Source organism: Heloderma suspectum, chromosome 1, assembly GCF_057233095.1.
Source record: "Heloderma suspectum isolate Gila_16-S chromosome 1, 16-S_ref, whole genome shotgun sequence".
In the NCBI taxonomy this organism is placed as follows: Eukaryota; Metazoa; Chordata; class Lepidosauria; order Squamata; family Helodermatidae; genus Heloderma; species Heloderma suspectum.
This window is the reverse complement of record NC_139458.1, coordinates 122,709,431-122,727,691: the sequence shown is the minus strand read 5'-3', so window position 1 is coordinate 122,727,691 and position 18,261 is coordinate 122,709,431. Positions and strand designations below refer to the sequence as shown.

Below are 18,261 nucleotides of genomic sequence, written 5' to 3'. Positions count from 1 at the left end.
AAGGGGAAGATATACCCAACTGAATGCAGAGTTCCAGAGAATAGCAAGGAGAGACCAGAAGGCCTTCTTAAATGAACAATGCGAAGAAATCGAGGAAAACAACAGAATGGGAAAGACTAGAGATCTCTTCAAGAAAATTGGAGATCTCAAGGGAACGTTTTGTGCAAAGACGGGCATGATAAAGGACAAAGAAGGCAGGGACCTAACAGAAGCAGATGAGATTAAGAAGAGGTGGCAAGAATACACAGAAGAACTATACAGGAAAGATCTGAATGTCCCTGATAGCCATGACAGTGCGGTCACTGAACTGAGAGTGAAGTCAAGTGGGCCTTAGGAAGCATTAGTAACAACAAAGCTAGCGGAGATGACAGTATTCCAGCTGAGCTATTTAAAATCCTAAAAGATGATGCTGTTAAAGTGCTGCATTCAATATGCCAACAAATCTGGAACACTCAACAGTGGCCACAAGACTGGAAAAGGTCAGTTTACATTCCAATTCCAAAGAAGGGCAACGCCAAAGAGTGTTCAAACTACCGCACCATTGCGCTCATTTCACATGCCAGCAAGGTGATGCTCAAAATCCTACAAGCTAGGCTTCAGCAGTATGCGAACCGAGAACTACCGGAAGTACAAGCTGGGTTTCGAAGAGGCAGAGGAACTAGAGATCAAATCACCAACATTCGCTGCATCATGGAGAAAGCAAGAGAATTCCAGAAAAACGTCTATTTCTGCTTCATTGACTACGCTAAATCCTTTGATTGTGTGGATCACAACAAACTGTGGCAAATTCTGAAAGTGATGGGAGTACCAGACCACCTTACCTGTCTCCTGAGAAACCTGTACGAGGGTCAAGAAGCAACAGTAAGAACCAGAGATGGAACAACCGATTGGTTCAAAATTGGGAAAGGAGTACGACAAGGCTGCATATTGTCACCCTGCTTATTTAACTTATATGCAGAGTACATCATGAGAAATGCCGGGTTGGATGAATCACAGGTCGGAATTAAGATTGCTGGGAGAATTATCAACAACCTCCGATATGCAGACGATACCACCCTAATGGCAGAAAGCGAAGAGGATCTAAAGAGCCTCTTGTTGAGGGTGAAAGAGGAGAGTGCAAAAGCTGGTTTGAAACTCAACATTAAAAAAACTAAGATCATGGCATCTGGCCCTATCACTTCCTGGCATATGGAAGGGGAAGAAATGGAAGCAGTGACAGATTTTACTTTCTTGGGCTCCAAGATCACTGCAGATGGTGACTGTAGCCATGAAATTAAAAGACGCTTGCTCCTTGGGAGGAAAGCTATGGCAAACCTAGACAGCATAGTAAGAAGCAGAGACATCACCTTGCCGACAAAGGTCCGTCTAATCAAAGCTATGGTTTTCCCAGTAGTAATGTATGGCTGTGAGAGCTGGACTATAAGGAAGGCTGAGCACCAAAGAATTGATGCTTTCGAACTGTGGTGCTGGAGAAGACTCTTACGAGTCCCCTGGACTGCAAGGAGGTCAAATCAGTCCATCCTAAAGGAAATCAACCCTGAGTTCTCATTGGAAGGACAGATAATGAAGCTGAAGCTCCAATATTTTGGCCACCTAATGCGAAGAGAAAACTCCCTGGAAAAGACCCTGATGCTGGGAAAGACTGAAGGCAAAAGGAGAAGGGGACGGCAGAGGATGAGATGGCTAGATAGCATCACTGATGCAATGAATATGAACTTGAGCACGCTCCAGGAGAGAGCGCAGGACAGGAAGGCCTGGCGTGCTATGGTCCATGGGGTCATGAAGAGTCGGACACGACTGAACGACTGAACAACAACAACAACATAGTTGGGCGGCAGCAGAGGGTCCACACCCAAGGAGGGTCCCACGCACTGGAGCCCCTGCAACTTGCCTATTCAGCTGCCTCTTGCTCTGGCCCAGACAACAGTGGTGCTGTGAAGGAGGAGCAGGAGATGCCGCTGCCTGCTTGCTCATTGCTTTTCTCTGCCTTGCAGCAAGCAAGTGGTAACAATGATGAGAGACAGGATGAGGGGCAATAGCAGCTGGTGACAATAGCAATGCGTAGGTAGAGGAAGAGGAGCCCATTGAGGGTGTGTGTGTGTGTGACCCATTCAAGGAGTTCTGCGTATACCAAACACTGCAGTAACAGGGGCATGTAGTGGATCAGGTTTGAGGGTTACTGGCAGAGACATGTCTGGAATCTGTGCTATATTTAACCAGGGATGTTTGGGGTCTGAACTGAAGCATGTAGCAGCCTTGAACGTAAGAGTACAGCTTGCATAGTCCAGTGGGGAAGCCATATGCTTTGAACTGTGAAAATAAGATGTTAATAATACTATAAAGTCAGGAGGGGCTGGGTTTCAAAGAAAGGATATGAGGGACAGCATGTGCCACTGGAGAAAAAAAGCGTAAAGTGTTTAGACTGCTTTTACTCAACCCATTTTTAGCAATTAATGCAGTGTGGGTGACTCCCGGTGTAATTCAGCAATTAAAATGCTGCAACACCCATTTCTGGTTATGGGTGGAGCTGCACGTTACCTGACCCACCCATAGATTTACTGAAGCAACTCAGCTTTTCCAGTTAGGAGAATGTCCAGATAACATAACGAACATAAATCAAGGAGCTCTTCCTTTCAACGAGGTGCTGCCCATCATTGAGGAAAATGCTCAGGTCAGGTGAAGCTCATCACTTGGCCAGAACATCTTCTCCAGCAGCTCCTTCAACAGATTCTGCCTATATATTAGCGAAGGGCCAGCCCTACCTTTAGGCAGAGTGAGACCCAAACTACAAGGTACTTTGAAGGAATAGTTAGTAGCTCTGTCTGTCTTTCTTATGCTAAAGCAAGCGCTGGGGGCCTTATCCAGATTGTGACTACAGCAGGGGGCAAAGGGTTAAAGCCCCCTACCCCCACACACACTAGTGTTCTGATCCAGATTAGGACCCCAATACTTACTTTAGAGTAAAAGAAAGAAAGATGTAGCTGCTAGCTGCATCTTCAAAGCAGCATGTAGCCTGGCCCCTAGGCAGCCGCCTCAGCCAACGGATGTTAGGGGGCAGCAGGGGCAGGTCCCCTGCCATTCCCCTCTGTTGGAGGACAGAGCTGTATGTGCCACACAGCCTGTCCTGCACCCCCTAAACTGGCCCGCTGCCCTCAGATGTGGTAGAGGACACTGTACCATTGCCAGAGTTCAACTACCAATCCAGATCGTTTCTGTACATGGGATGAGAGGAGTGACCTTGTGAAGGAGATTTGAAGGGTGCAGGGGGGCTTGCATGGGGGTGGAGAAGACATGGAAGTCCCGTTGCACTAGTGGTATGTTTCTCCTGGCAGGAGGATGGTGCTGGATCCATACCAGGCAAAGCAGGGCCATTATCCTCAAAGCCTACAGCAACCTGTTACCCTCCTGATATGCTGGACTACAACTCCCATAACAATCCCCACACAGCATGGTTGAAGGCAAGGTGGCTGGGGATGATAGGAGTTATAGTCCAACTCCATTGGACTATCTGGAAGGCACTGGGTTGGGGAAGGGTGGTGTGTGGCCCACTTCAGAGGTTTCCTGAAAACATGGTTTCGTGGGTTGGGAATGAGTAGCAGCAAGCTTTGTGCTCATGCGCTCCCTGCTCCCTTCTCCTCCTCCCTGCACAAGCATATGAAAGCTTCGGTTTCCACATTAAAACAAACTACAATTCCATGTTATGTCTACATTCAGTTGACAACAAGCCATGGGTTAAAACTCTGGGTTGTTTCTCCCTCAACAGCCCAGAGTGCTGGGTTCGGATGTCATGGAGCAGAACCCAGGAACAAGGCACTCCTGAGTTGTTTACCAAAGTGGAAACAAAGCAGAAGCAGGCCAGTTAACATGCTCACTCACTCCCGTGCAGTCCCTATTAACCATAGTTTAAACAACCCATGGGTAGTCATTATGTGCTAACCGAGTAATTGCTTAGGGGCATAGGATTGCTCTCTTAGTTAAATCAGATTGTATTGTTACTTTATATTTGAAATGTATTAAATTTGGTATATGTAATTTGTTTTATGTTTTTTTCTTTTTCTTTCTTTTTTATTGTTGCTTGCAAACATTAAAATAACAGTAATAACAGTAAATTTGCTGTGGGATGGGACTGTATCCCACAAGTTCTTGGGATGGGATTGTATCAGTTTCTCTACCACAACAATGTCACACATCAGTTTGTGCCAGCTTGACAATCTTTAGGACTGGGGTGCAAGTCCTTTGATGTTAGAAATGCTTAAGCCACTGATTTGTTAAATACATTCGCATTGGAACAGGTTCTAGAATTCATTTTTATGTAAAACATTAATTCTCCACCTTTTCACTTAGGTGCCATGCTGGGAATAAGTGCTTCTGTTACTCCACTGACACGGACACTGGGCCCAACAATAGGAGGACTTTTGTACAGAAGATTTGGGGTCACGTCTTTTGGTTATTTACAGCTGATGGCCAATATATCTCTGTTTTTATATCTCTTGAAGAAGAGGATCCCTCAGAAAGAAAGGAAAGTTCAGTAATTAATTCCATTAATAGTATTGATGAGAAGAGCAAAGATGGGCCATGTTTTAACCATATTTTAGGGTTTTTATTTTAAGTGCCCTATTTGATTTTTTTTTAAAGATTAATTTAAACCAACTCCCTTAACACACTGAAATGTAGGTACTGTTGGATAAGAACATAGGAACATGTGAAAAGCCATCCTGGATCACACCAAAGACAGATCCAGCCCAGAGTTCTGTTCCCACGGGGGCTAACCAGATGCACCAACGGGAAGCCCACAAGTAGGACATGAGTGCAATAGCACCCCTTGCCTGTGCTCCCCAGCAACTGGTTTTGAGAAGCATACTGCCTCTAATACTGAAGGTAATATATAGCCATCATGACTAGTAGCCTTATTCTCCATGAGTTTGCCTGACCACCTTTTAAAGCCATCCAAATTGGTGGCCATCACTACATCTTGTGATAGAAAATTCCATAGTTTAATGATAAGCTGTGTAAAGAGGACTTTTTTTAATCTGTCCTGACTATCCTACCATTCAACTTCTTGGGATGACCCCACGTTCTAGTATTATGAGAGAAAAAGTCTCACTTTCTCAAAACCATGAATAATTTCACTTTGTGTTTGAACAACCCACTATATTCTGCCCACACCAATGCCTTTAATTACTACTCTTCTGTATTTTTAATTGCTGTGGTGTTAGAAAGTACCCCTAAATTCTGCTATCTTGGGGAATTGGTAGCCTGCATTTGGAAAAGTGAGTATCCATTCCAGCCTTGGAAAAGGAACAGGAAAAGCATGCTTCCATTATAACCAGGACTGGCCCAAGACATTTAGCTGCCTGAGGCAAAGGACAAGATGGCATCCCCTCCCATTTCATGCATAGAATCTGTCTGGCAGATGAATCCATCTTCAGCACTAATGATGAAACAATGTCCTCCACCAAACCTGAAGGCAGAAGGCTAACTTAATGGGTGCAGAGTAGGCTGCAAGACCTACAGCTCTCTCCTTAAACACCTTGCTGCTGCTTCCCAGCATCTGCCACCTAAGGCAACAGCCTCACCCTGCCCAATGGTAGGGCTGGCTCTGATTATAACAGCTCAGGCCATGCAAGTCCCAAACAGAATATGCAGGACCTTTTGCCAGCACTTTTTTAGTGAGCCATTTGCCTTCTGATTTCTACTAGCCCTCCCTTTTAGCACTTGAAAATTGCAGAACTTGCCTCAGGGAGACAGCCACAGAATTATCCACCAAGTAATTTTTTGGTTATTTTTTTTTTTAAGCCTTCCTGTTTAAACCAGATGGAAAGAAAAAATCTAAGCCACGTTTACTTTGTTAACCTTTGAAGTCTTTTTACACCTTTTTAAGCTCTCAAAACCCAATATTGATTCAGAGTGGGGAGGGAACTTTTGCCTCAATACAAAACAAGGGGAAAAGTCTTCCATGGCAAAATAGTTCTACCTGACTACCTCTCCTATTCTTACCTCAGTTAGGTCTTTTGTTTAAGACAATAACCAAGACATTCACCAGTCTGTCATATGGACCTGTGAAACGCTGATATGGCCAGTAGAGATGGGAGAACCAGGGATGCTCAAGCTTGCCAAAACTCTTTGAACTTCACTCAAAGCTTGATTCAGCTCATTCCCATTCTCATTTGCAACCTGTTCTTCGGTTCATTCAAATGGGAAAAGTGCACATTTTGAACAGGAAAAGTGCTCATTTTTCAAAAGTCCCATTGACTAAAGCATGTAAATGCAATTTTTTTAAAGTGTATTTCTTAAAGTGCACATTTTTCAAACACGAACACAAGCTTCAGAATTTCTGAACATTTTTGGAGAATATGCACTCCCATTTGTGTTTAGGGTTGCAAACAGGGCATTTTCGAGTGATTTGCAAACTGAAATGAAAATTTCATATATCCCTAACAGCCAGAGATGCAAATGCAAAGATCCATTTCCTCCCGCCCCCTTCCCTCACTCCAGGAAAGAAAAGAGAAATGCCATTTTCCATCTCTCTCTCTCATTTACATCTTAAAACCAACCTTTCAAATCCAATGAGCCATTTGAAGTGAGAACCTAGTTATGTTTTATTTTAACTACCATATTCTGAGAGAAGAGATAAAAGCTGCAGCTCAAATCTCTGGATTTTAGGATTCTTTCAATTCAGAGAAGACCCTCACTCACTGTTTAGAAGCAACCTCCTCTTTCTTCTCCTCCCACATCTCCTCCCCGCCCATGTTTCTGAAGGAGCTCAGTAGAGCTTCCAACTCATGCCTATTAGCCTTTTTCTCTGTGTTTTTCCTAATATTTCACCCCATCACCAACTCCTGAGTTTCTACACCCAGAATAGAAACTCTGATCTGTGGATTACATTCTCTCCCCAACAATTTCCCTTTTCTTCCTTCCTTTGCTTTTTGGGTGCTTCCAGATGGATGGCTCTAGTGCTATTTATCAAAAGGCATTGTGTAGTTATTCTGTCTTTCCTTACTTAATGGATTTTCTGCAGTAAGGAACAAGATGGAAGAAGTGGCGTGAAAACGCAGGAGGATTTCAAGTTAAAGATGATGATGTCTGGAACCCCCACAAAGTTGAATGAGGCAAGTTGGTGTTGCTGTAACAGCCTCATCTGGAAGCACCTTTCCTCTATATGGTTTTTGGTACTTTCTCCCCCATTGGCTCTGTTCTCAGGTTGTTCCTACCTAAGATCCTGCCAGGTTAATCTTCCTTGTCTTTGTAAACCCCAGTCTTCATCACCTCTCCCCAAAGCTGAAACCTCTCAATCTGCCTTCTTCCAAACCCTCTGCATTTGCTTTATTTCCCCCCACCCCTTTCCAAAACATTCTCACATTTCAAAACAAAAAACCCTGCTTCCCCATTTAAAATATCCCAGGATCTAAAATCTCTACTCTGAAACCCTTTTTCTCCTCCCCACTCCCTTTTCATCATAGTTATCCATGTGGAAAGGCATACATGCACACTGATTTATATTTTTCTCCTGGGTACTTCAGGCTCGCATTTGCCTTCCCCTTTGAGGGCTAATTTTCATTCAGATGTTAGATGCTGTTTATGCTCAGTGCTGGAATTAAAACTGTGTTAAAATTAATTCCTCTTTAAAGTTCCATACTGCCACCATCCTTCTGTGTCTGTCTGTCTTTCTGTAAGTCTGTCTCTCTTCAGTGCATCTTGCTGTGTCATCGAATTTTAAATATTTGTTATCTTTTAACCTTCTCAGTGTATTTTGGATGTATAATTTTCATTCCTCCTATCCATAATTTAAATTAACTTTAGTTCTTTGTAAACAAATAATTTTTGTTTTTGTTTCTGACTTCCTTAGCTTTTAGAGTGTCAGTTTTTTCTCCACACATAAAGATTTCAGTGCCAAAAGATCAGTCATAAGTGTGCACGCCTTACATGTATGTAAAGTGCATGCATCCATGTGATTAGACACATATATCATAACAGCACACCTTCACTATGCCCTTTGCAGCGGTACCACTTTTATCACATATTCTTTTTTAATCAATCTCTTAAAGATTGATGAAAAAACATTTTTTTATTTTTTTAACTTTTGTAAACATTTTCCTGGCTATTTTGAAATAGTAAAATACCAGTTAAATGAAAGAGTATTATAGTGCTATCTCCCTATAATGCTAATACATATGATGGGTTGGGGGGGCTCTTTCCAGTTACTGTGATTTTAACAAGTTCGTTAATGGTCTTTTTTTTTTAATGGTAATTCCATTAATTTTGGGGTGGGTTAGGATATTTTTAAACAATATTTTAACGTATAATTTTACTGTTTTAAATTGTACTGTTGTACATCGTCCAGCATAGCTGGGTGACCAGCCAGATGGGCAATTAAGACATTTAATTAATAAGTAAATAAAATTCAGGTCACTGTTATTAACCACCTTCTAAAATGGTGGTGACTGGAAATGACATTTTAAAAAATCATTTAAAAACGTATATTTTGTGTAATACCATTATAGCACTATAACACTTTCATTCAAATGGCATTTTGCTATTTTAATATTTATATATATATATATATATATATATATATATATATATGAAGGTGAAGGTGTCCCCAACCAGTCGTGTCCGACTCTAGGGTGCGGTGCTCATCCCCGTTTCTAAGCCGAAGAGCCAGCGCTGTCCGAAGATGCTTCCGTGGTCATGTGGCCGGCATGACTGAACACCGAGGTGCACGGAACGCTGTTACCTTTCCCACCGAGGCGTTACCTATTTATCTACTTGCAATTTCTTGCTTTCAAACTGCTAGGTTGGCAGGAGCTGGGACTGAAGACGGGAGCTCACTCCGTCATGCAGCACTCGGGTCTCGAACTGCTGACCTGCCGACCTTCTGGTCTGCAGTTCAGCGTCTTAACCACTAAGCCACTGCGGCCATATATATATATATATATATATATATATATGGAAAAGTGCTTTAACACTAATTAAAAGGTTGATTAAAACAAAGAAATGGTTGATTAAAATGGTGTCCACAGGAAAGGTTATATTGAATGTGTGTGAGCTTTGATAGGTTCACCTGCCTGATAAGACACTGTCCTCATCAAAACCACACCCATTAAAAAAGACAGAAGCATAGCTGTAATGGTATCTACACTGTTTTTATTATTCTTCCATCCATTTCCAAGAAGTTGGTGTTTCTGTGGTAAGAAAAAAACTGATGCAGCACTGGAAAAACATGGGAGGATCACAAATGGATAGTGTCATGTGGACATCCTGTAAAATGTGAGTGAAGAAACCATGACAATTTCACAATGTATCGTCTTCTGAAAGCAGCCCAGCAATACACTATCCTTTTTGAAGTGTGGGGTCCAGAATTGTTCAGTGTTCCAAGAGTGGTTGCACCATTGACTGGCATACAGTCATTCATATATTGGCATTTTTATCTTCTATTCCTTTCTTAATGATCCCCAATATGGAATTTGCCTTTTTTTTCACAGCAGCTGCACACTGAGTCTTTGTTTTCATAACTGTTAATGTTAGAGTTGTTCGTAAAGCCTAAAAGCTTTATCAAAACATTCCATACCATTGACTGTAATCACTCTAGGGACCTTTCAAGGCCTCACTGCTGAAGAGATCATTCTTTAAATATTTAAATCATTCAAATATTTGAATGGCCACACTCCCCTCCCTTCAAAAAATATTAAGCCCTTGTTCCTCACTTTGTGGCATTGTACTGGCACTCCCGAGCAACCCCCCAGAGCCCTGGTCTGTTGCTCAGATGCCTTGTTTCAAAATTGCCCTTCCTCCTAGCAACAGCAACAGCCCAAATTTGGAAGGAAACCAACCTGAAATATATAGCAGCAACCAACTGGGGCTGCAAACACCAGTAAATGGGCATGGAAAAGTTCAGCTTTTAGGATGTTTTCAGTCTACCACTGAAAATGTTTGCTGGTGTACAGTCTGCTCTGTCCTAGACTGGCTAATGGATCACAGAGATAAGCCAGGCTGAGAACGCTCGTGTCCTGGGGCAGGGAGTAGTATATGGCTTTCTGGGCTAAGGAAGTAGGAAATCCTGATCTGCAGTCACTTTAATGCAATGCACTGGTTCTCACTTCTCACATAATAGTTCTTTCCTTTGTTATACTATAGTCTGGATTAGGTAGGTTGACCTATGTGGAGCTGCAGGGGGTGCTGGGGAGAGAAATGGTGAATGGTCTTTTCTTGCAGTAGATCTTGCCCTTGATTGCCTTTTGATCCCTTCAGTGTTATGATCCTAGGCTAACATCTGAGAAAGCATATAGTGAATTGACCAATGGTCTGGCCCAGTAAAGCTGCTGTTCTTGGGACAACTGGGACACACCACATGCACATTTATTGTATCTTTGGCATGGCTGAGGCCCACAGTATATATTTGCAGAGTTTGACTACTAACACAGACTAGTAATTTTGCTAATAGCTTAAGTGCTTCCCCTAGAGTACCCCATGGTCAGGTTATAAGTAGGAAGTATTGTTTCTACTCCTTCTAATATAGGATGAAATCTAATGTTGTGTGAGCACATTTCCACTCATGCAACAGGATTCCCCCTTCCTTTCCTTCCTACTGCAGTCCCCCCATGTCTGCTATGGAGGATCCCCCAACCTTCTGAACATTTGGAGGGGGGGGTGAAAGGGGGAGGGGGAATCTGCTGTGCTGGTGGATGGATGGACACAACTGGATTTCACCCAAAGAAAAGCTTCACATCAGAAACATAGTAATAAAAAAGCATTTAATTTGGAATGGACACATTTAAATGCTAGAAGCAATTTTAAGACAAACATGTACATAAGGATATTTATCAAAATAAATACAAATATAGATATTACAAATAATTTAAAATGGTCTTGCATCAGCAAGTGCTGCATATTTTTTTTATCTCATAAATAGAAAAAACACACATTTTGCAAAGCTGGGCATGCTGCACATAGCCATACTTTGTTGTAAGTCTTTTTTAAATAGTCTTTGGCTTGTAAATGCCTCTCAAGAGAAGCTTGGCTTCTTTGTTCAGCCACCTCATCAGACCTGGGAGAAACCAGATACTTTCAACATCCTTCTTTGCTTTCCTTCATTGGTATCCTGTCCTGGTTCAGTCCAAGAAAACAGATTTTGTTTGTCATCCAGAGGTATACTACCGAAAACAAGAGAAAAGCAAATTATTAGTGATGCAGGCCAGGCAAGCTAATATAAAAACATTGCGAAAGGTATAGTAAAGCTTTTAAAATCTCAGTCTGAATACAAAAAAAAATCCTGTGAAGAAACAGCGGGAAGGGTGATCTTGTTTGGGGGCTTTGCTAACACAGTTGATAGTATCAGACTTCTGAGCCCACTGGGCTTTAGAAATTTTGTAGGTTTACTCAGTAGTACATTCCATGAAGTTCAATTCAACCTACTCTGAAATATGCATCGGATCACAATCTATGGGAATAGAATCATAGAATAGTAGGGTTGGAAGGGGCCTACAAGGCCATCGAGTCCAGCCCCCTGCTCAGTGCAGGAATCCAAGTCAGAGCATCCCTGACAAATGGCTGTCCAGCCTCGTCTTGAAGGCCTTCAGTGTGGGAGAACCCACCACCTCCCCAGGTAATTGGTTCCCACAATTCAATAGAAGGCACTAAGTTGTATCTCAAAAACTCAAGATATATGACCTAATCCTATGCATATTCAGAAGTAAGTAGTACAGCAACCCTACGCATACTTTCTTGGTACTAAGCACCATTAAACTCAGTGGGACCAACTTCCAAGTATACATGCACAGAATTGGGTTGCATGCTGCAGTTATAACTCCTCTATCCCACAATTCAATAGAAGGCACTAAGTTGGAAGTAGGTTCCATGAAATCAGTGCAACAGTTCAACTTACAAATAATAATCTGAACGACAGTACCGTACAAACTAGATTATCCCTCTCTATTGCAGAGACCTTCTACAATGAGTTTTCATTCATGTTCATTCACCTGAACATTCATTCAGGTCCAAATGTTCTACAATAACATAATGGGATAAACAATAAATCCTAGATTTAAAAAATATATTCAGAAGTTCCAAAGCATATTCATTCAGCTCACCACTCTTAACACCCAAACCCTAAACTTTTTTACTTGGGGGGAGATGCAAGTCCCATTTGGTTCTGTGTGTGTGTGTGGGGGGGGGGGGGACTGAGCAGTGTCAAATAGCACATATGTTTGCTGCTACTGTACCTCATTGGCTGGTCGTGCCCTATCCATTTGCACTACCGCGACATCAGTACAGGGATCCCCACAGTTCCTGATTGGGATGTGGTTGCGTTGAATCAGCACACTGGATGCTCGCACACAACTCCTTGTCTGGAGGTTCATTAAGAGCAGCTGGAGCTCTGCATAAGTGTCACCTAACTTAACATTAAACTGGGAAATTCTTCGAAGGCCCCTTGCTTTAGCCATTTACTCTGGAGGAGTCTTGATGAAGACAGACAGAGCAAATATTTGAGGAGTGCGCAGCCTGGGGAAGTTTCTTGAGCCACCTGTTCTTCATTATTCCTTTTAAACAGGCACCAGTCATTAGTTCAGGAAAGCCAACACAAAGAAGCTATTTTGCAAACTGCCTTGCACTAGTGCAGTTTTAAAACTCTATGGCTCTGCACGTGCAGATGTTATAACTCCGGTTTCCGTCACCCCAGTCCTAAACATGTCGATTCAGAAGCAAGTCTCAATTTCAATTAACGAACCTCTTCCAGCCAAGCTGACTTCTAATCAAGGAAGCTTATCTTACTAACTAAATCCCCATTTAGCTAATGGCACTTGCAGCAGTTTGCTCCAGTGAAGTAGCCTGTTACTATTCCTTGAAGAGTCCTTCCTTGCCAAATATTTCCACTTGCTAGTCAATATAGCTTGAATATATATCAAGGAAAGAGCAAAGCCATCTCTGGCCTGGTCCAGGGGTCAATAAAGATCTAGGACAAAGCCCTGCAGTCCATACGGAGCCTGCATAGAAGATTCCACTGCATCGCCTCCTCCTCCTCTACCCCGAGGGCGAAATACAGCTTCAACAGTTCAAACGCAGCGCGCATCACGCCGAACAGGAGCTGCAATTTTGATTCAGATTGACCGACTCCTGGAGAAGAGACCTTCCCAAGCCCTTAGCCGGATCAGGGGGGGGGGGAGGGTGAAAGGGGCTCGGGACAAAGAGCAGAAACGTAGCCAAGACGGCGACCCTCGCCCGCTCACCTCTGGCTGGCGGGGCCGGGCCGGGCCGGCGGCCGGCTCAGGGGGCCCGGGCGAGGCGCCGGTCGCGGCTGCCGGCGGCCGCCTGCTCGACGGCCTCCTGGCGGCTCCTGAAGTCCTGGATGGCGCGCTCGTTCTGGAAGGCGATGAGCGCCATGGTGATGGAGGCGTTCCAGCAGCTCTCGCCCGGGCACCGAAAGTCGATCTCCTTGCGGTCCGTGGTGACGATGGTGAAGTACACGTACTTGCCGGTGCGCTCCACGCAGTCCACCTTCTGGATGGCGCCGAAGCGCAGCTCCTTGGCGCGGGCCTTGCCGCCGCCCTCGGGCGAGAAGAGGCTCAGGCTGTCCCTGCTCAGCACCACCAGCTTCTTCTTCCACAGCTGGAAGAGGCTGTCGCTGCGCTTCTCCAGCTCGCCCTCGCGGAGCACCTCCGGCGCCGCCGGGCCCTTCATCCTCGCGCTGCCGCCTGACCCGCGCGCGCTGCCCGCCGACGGAGCCGCCGCCGCCGCCGCTCCTGGAGCCGCCGCGCTGCTCGCGTCTGCGGGCTCGAGTGCCGCGCCCGGCGCGCCGCCCGCGTCTCCCGCGAAGCTCGGCTGCCGCTTCTCGCGCTGCTAAGCAATCTGCGGGCGAAGCGCCGGACGGGCACCATTTATGGCGCCGGAGCCGCCCCCGCCAGGCCCGCCCAGGGCGAGACGAGCGCTGCCCCGCCTGCTGACGGCGCTGCTTCCTCCTGCCGCCCACGCGCTCGTTGCCAGAACCCGCCGCCCGCCTCCGCCTGTCCTTTCCCCGCTCCCCTCCGCGGCCGCCGAGGGCAAGAAGACGCGGACGACTGAAGTGGGTTGATCGGGCGACCCTCAGGGAAGGGTCTCACCCGCGAGCGGGTGTCGCTAGGATGGCTCTCCCTTCTCCAAGCCAGCTTTCTTCGGAGCATGCCCTTTCCCCGCTTTGCTGGGCAGTTTGGCTTTCCTTCCGTCCTTCTCTTCCCGCCCCCGGCAAGCGTGAAAGCTTTGTCAGAGCTTTCCTTTTCCACTGCTTCTCCTTACCTAAACTTGCAAGGGGTGCAGGAATAAGTTCTGCCCACCAGCTCTTCTTTGTTCATTGTGTGTTCATTATACTTGGAATGAACTCAAACCCAGGACCAGCCAGAGGCGTGTTGTTGCCTGAGGTGCCCCTCCTAAGCATGTCAAAATGCTGGCCAAGGCTGGCCAAATTATTTTGGCCCCTGAGGCAGAAAATCCCACAGCACTTCTTCTTGGAGTAAAAATACAGCGATAATATATTAAGGGCACAATCCTATGCTTGGACAGAAATAAGCCCTACAACTCCCAGCATCCCCCAGCCAAACAGTTGCAGAACTTATTTCTATCTAAACATGCATAGGATGGCACCCTAAGAACTAAGAGTTTGCAGACTTTTCATGACACCCAAAGTCAGCTTTCTGAGGCAGCTGCTTCACTCTGCCTAGTGGTAGGGCCGGCTCTGCCCGAACCAGTTGTTTCTTCACTTGGGAGACCTTTTTAGTATCATGTTTGAGAATAGGTCCTTATGTTTTTATACTCCATCTGGACCCGCATTAATCTCATACTCTTTTATTCCATGTTATTTAACTATCGCTTTGGTGTCATACTCAGCAATCTCTAATATGATTTTTAAATTGCCAGTCCAAGAAGAAGCCTTTTTACCATTAGAGAGCAATCCTATGACCGCTAGACACTGTCTAGTGGGCCATAGGATATGCTAATTTTCGGGAACCGACCTCAGAGCCTGCACTCCAAGGTTGGCTCCCGGAAAATCGACTGCCCCTCTTGTCCGGCCTGCCTCGGAGGCAGCACGGAGAAGCCCCGTCCTCTGCGCTCGCAAGAGGACCACGGAGCGACTGCAAAGGGGCAGGGCTGGGGGGCGTTCCAGGGCGAGGAGAGGAGAGCTGCACATATGGCACATCCAATGTGTCGTATGGCAGCTTCCTCTCCCGGTCGCGCCCCCCCCCCCACTAGACAGCTGAAAATGGCTGTCTAGCGAAAAATAGCAAGGCAACGGAGGCACAGTGGGAATGATGTAAACTTGCCTCTCCTTGCCTTGCTTTGGATAGGTTGTCACCTCTGAGGTCGGAGGCGGCTGCCTATCTAGTTAGGATTGCGCCCTTAGTTATGACAATCTTATGTCATAAAATTATAAGGATAGCCGAAGTGATCTTGAGCATGGTTTTAGTAAATTGCCAGCTGTTTCAAGGCTGGTTTGGTCATGCAGCTCTGTGTCAAAGCGTGGGAACGAAGAATCAGTTTCAGCCTCATTCAGATTAATATCTTTATTACAGAATGGCTGAAGTTAAAAGCTAAGATACAGGCAGTGAAACCTCATATATTGTTCCTGGGAAATGTAGGTGCATACATAAGAAGAATTTGGTGGGTGAAAATAGTGACTTGTATATGGTATGGCATGCAAGTCCTTTCCAGGCTGGGGGAGTGACGGTTCTAGGGATTAGCGATGTTCATCAGATTTGGATGACGCTCAAGGAGAATCAGGCCCCTTTGGACCATTTCTGGTGCTTCCCGGGGCAAAGAGGGCTTCCCTCCGAAGCTGCCAGAGCCAAAGCCAGGCCAGAATGACGCTTAACAATTCATTACTGATCCATGCTTGGAGATGCAGACATTCTGTCTCCTTTCCAAATTGTATCTTTTAGTTTTGTTTCTTTAAAATGCTGATGAGAGCGGGGCAGGAAGTGTGGTTGAGTGACTAACAAGTACCCCTTCTAATCCTAGGGCATGTTTTACCAGGGGCTCCAATCCCAGTGCTTTGGGGGAGGGCAAGGATGGGACCATGAGATGGCCATTCTTCCAGCACCACCAGGCTTCACTATGAAAAAAGCCTTAAACTGGATTTCAGTCATCACAACTCCCTCACCCCTGCAGCTGTCTTTCTGAAACTTTGCAAGTTTCTTGCCTGGGGACAACTCTAGGATGTGTGCCATTTTCATACAAATTGCTCCAAAAGCCAGAGGCAAGCGGGACGGAGGGAAGGGGAAGCAAATCACTTTCCACCCCCAAATATTTGGAGACTCCCCTTCCACATGAACTGCTGCACCTATCATTCTGAAACTTTGCAGAGTTCTTGCTGAGGGGCACCGCTAAGCTATCTGCCATTTTCAGAACAATGGTCTACCAGGAACATAGGGAGATAAGTGTTCCCTCTTTGGGTTCTCTCAAAATGGCAAGGCTGCTCTTGCATGAAAATGCCTGTGCTTATTCATCTGAAACCTGGCAGGTGCAATTCTCTCAGAAGGGGCAACTATCCCTGCAAATTACATCCAATTCCGCCAAGAAATGAGAAAGTTATTGGCACTTCCCATTTAAAAAATAACAAGGTGTGTCAAGTTGTGTGGCACAAACAACCCTGCACCTATCTTTCTGACACGGGGCAGGTATAATCCCCTTCTAAAGGGCTAGTATATCTGCAACTATCACCCAATTCTGATCAAGAGGAAAAATATTGTAGCCATGATAATCAATGGGAGGCATGAAGCTTTGAATTTCCAAATCTTAGGGTCTGAGTCAAATCTGGGGGTCACTGTATAGCTCTACTAGGGACCCGGGTCAGAATAATGAGTGTCTAAAGCCAAGAGAGCAGGGCAGGCCTGCTCTTGCCTTGTATGTGGCCTGTGAAACCAGGCCAGTCTTTGTCCAGTGGTTGCAGCCTCGGATCATGGGTCCTTGGTGGTGGGAGGAGGGGAGTCCTCCGAAGGTGTTCATGGAGGTCACTGGCATGTCCGGCCTCTCTGTCAGCATGGTGGGGTGAGGTGTGAAAGAATGGTACATACAACAGTTCCTGAAGTGCAAGGTTACAAACAAGGGAAAAGCTGGAAAGGAATTGTACACTGGGGATAAAGTAGGGGGTTTGTTCCAACCAATTCTGGCTAAAGGGAGTTGCCATTTGTTTATTTTTAAACAAGCCTCGCACCATTCCATTTTGAGGATATATTTTCACCTATTATCATGCAAATAAACAGTGGCCTTTTTCTTTTAATCTAATCCAGGAAGGTGTGTAGTATAGTGATAGGAAATGTGACCAATTTGCCACATTTGAAAATTATTTCAAATGTGTATTGAGTTTAGTTGCTCCTGTCCTGCAGAATGGACTGGAGGAAGTGAATCATTTCTTGTTTTTAAAAAAGAAACATTTTCAATAATGCAATTCTGGGCAAAAATTGACATTTCATGACTAAAATTGGGTTTTGAAGTACACAGCTTACATTACTCAGACACAAAAATCCGTCAGCCATTCCCCCCACCCCCTGCTTCTTTTTTTGGCAATGCAGCATTAAGTTGTACTTTTGAATGAAAATCTGCTTCACAGGTGTTTCCAGTTTTCCTAGCAACTTTAGAGCCCAATCCTCTCCAAGTTTACTAAAAAAAAAAAAAAGACAATTGAATTCAGTGGGACTTACACCCAGATACATGTGCATAGGATTACAGCCTTAATTTCAGATAGTTTTCTGGCAAATGAAAGTCCATAGGGTCTAGGCCTGTCCCCCGCCTTTTCAGGTCTCTGCACCTCTCTGTCCTCTAATCTGGGGTCTCTCTTTGCCTGCCAGCTTTCTGCTCTCCCTCAGGCCTGCTTATCTTCTCTCTTCTACTATATATTTCCCTCTAGCAGTTTTATCCCTGGCCTTCCCTCCCCCTTTGGCGCACTTGAGTCTCACAGGATGACTCACCTCAGGAATGCAGCTGTTGCCAAGCCCACTATCTGTGAGTCAGCTGCAGCCTTGGAACTCTCCCCGGTTTCATTCAGCTGCTGGGTTGGGTCCGGATAGTGGGGGTGAGGTAGGGCTCCTTATCGTAAATGCCATTCAATAGATTTTCTTTCAGAAAACCTAAATGTGGAAATAGGGTGTCCCTCATACATTCTCTCATAGCATACACACAAGTAAATCAAATAAAGAAATTAACTTTTCTTTAGCTGAGTTCTCTTCTTCACTGTCAACGACAATGGCCAATTCCTGACTCAAAAGGAGTTTCTGCATTTAACAAATGAGTGCAGGGTTG

The 18,261-nt window shown here is 45.0% G+C and overlaps 2 protein-coding genes across 3 annotated transcripts in view; one reads left to right on the top strand and one right to left on the bottom strand.

The window, feature by feature from the left end:
• Window positions 1–8,518, top strand: part of SLC67A1 (solute carrier family 67 member 1) — a 103,548-nt gene extending 95,030 nt beyond the window's left edge. The window contains exon 11 of the mRNA XM_084855648.1: window positions 4,345–8,518. Within this exon, the coding sequence (XP_084711774.1) occupies window positions 4,345–4,532 (188 nt within the window). The 3' untranslated portion in view covers window positions 4,533–8,518. The remainder of the gene's footprint in view (window positions 1–4,344) is intronic.
• Window positions 8,519–9,129: 611 nt separating this feature from the next.
• LOC146357792 (pleckstrin homology-like domain family A member 2) lies at window positions 9,130–13,844 on the bottom strand. 2 transcript variants are annotated; one of them, XR_014792014.1, is made up of 2 exons: window positions 12,219–13,844; window positions 9,130–11,150 (listed from the first exon to the last, which is right to left on the bottom strand). XR_014792014.1 is itself a non-coding variant. In XM_084855670.1 (2 exons), the coding sequence occupies exon 1, from the start codon at window positions 13,672–13,674 to the stop codon at window positions 13,261–13,263; it is 414 nt and encodes a 137-aa protein (XP_084711796.1). In that variant the 5' UTR covers window positions 13,675–13,844; the 3' UTR covers window positions 9,130–11,150; window positions 13,224–13,260. The 2 variants fall into 2 exon arrangements, 1 of the variants encoding a protein (XP_084711796.1); XM_084855670.1 differs by having other exon boundaries at window positions 13,224–13,844.
• Between the last annotated feature and the right edge of the window lie 4,417 nt (window positions 13,845–18,261).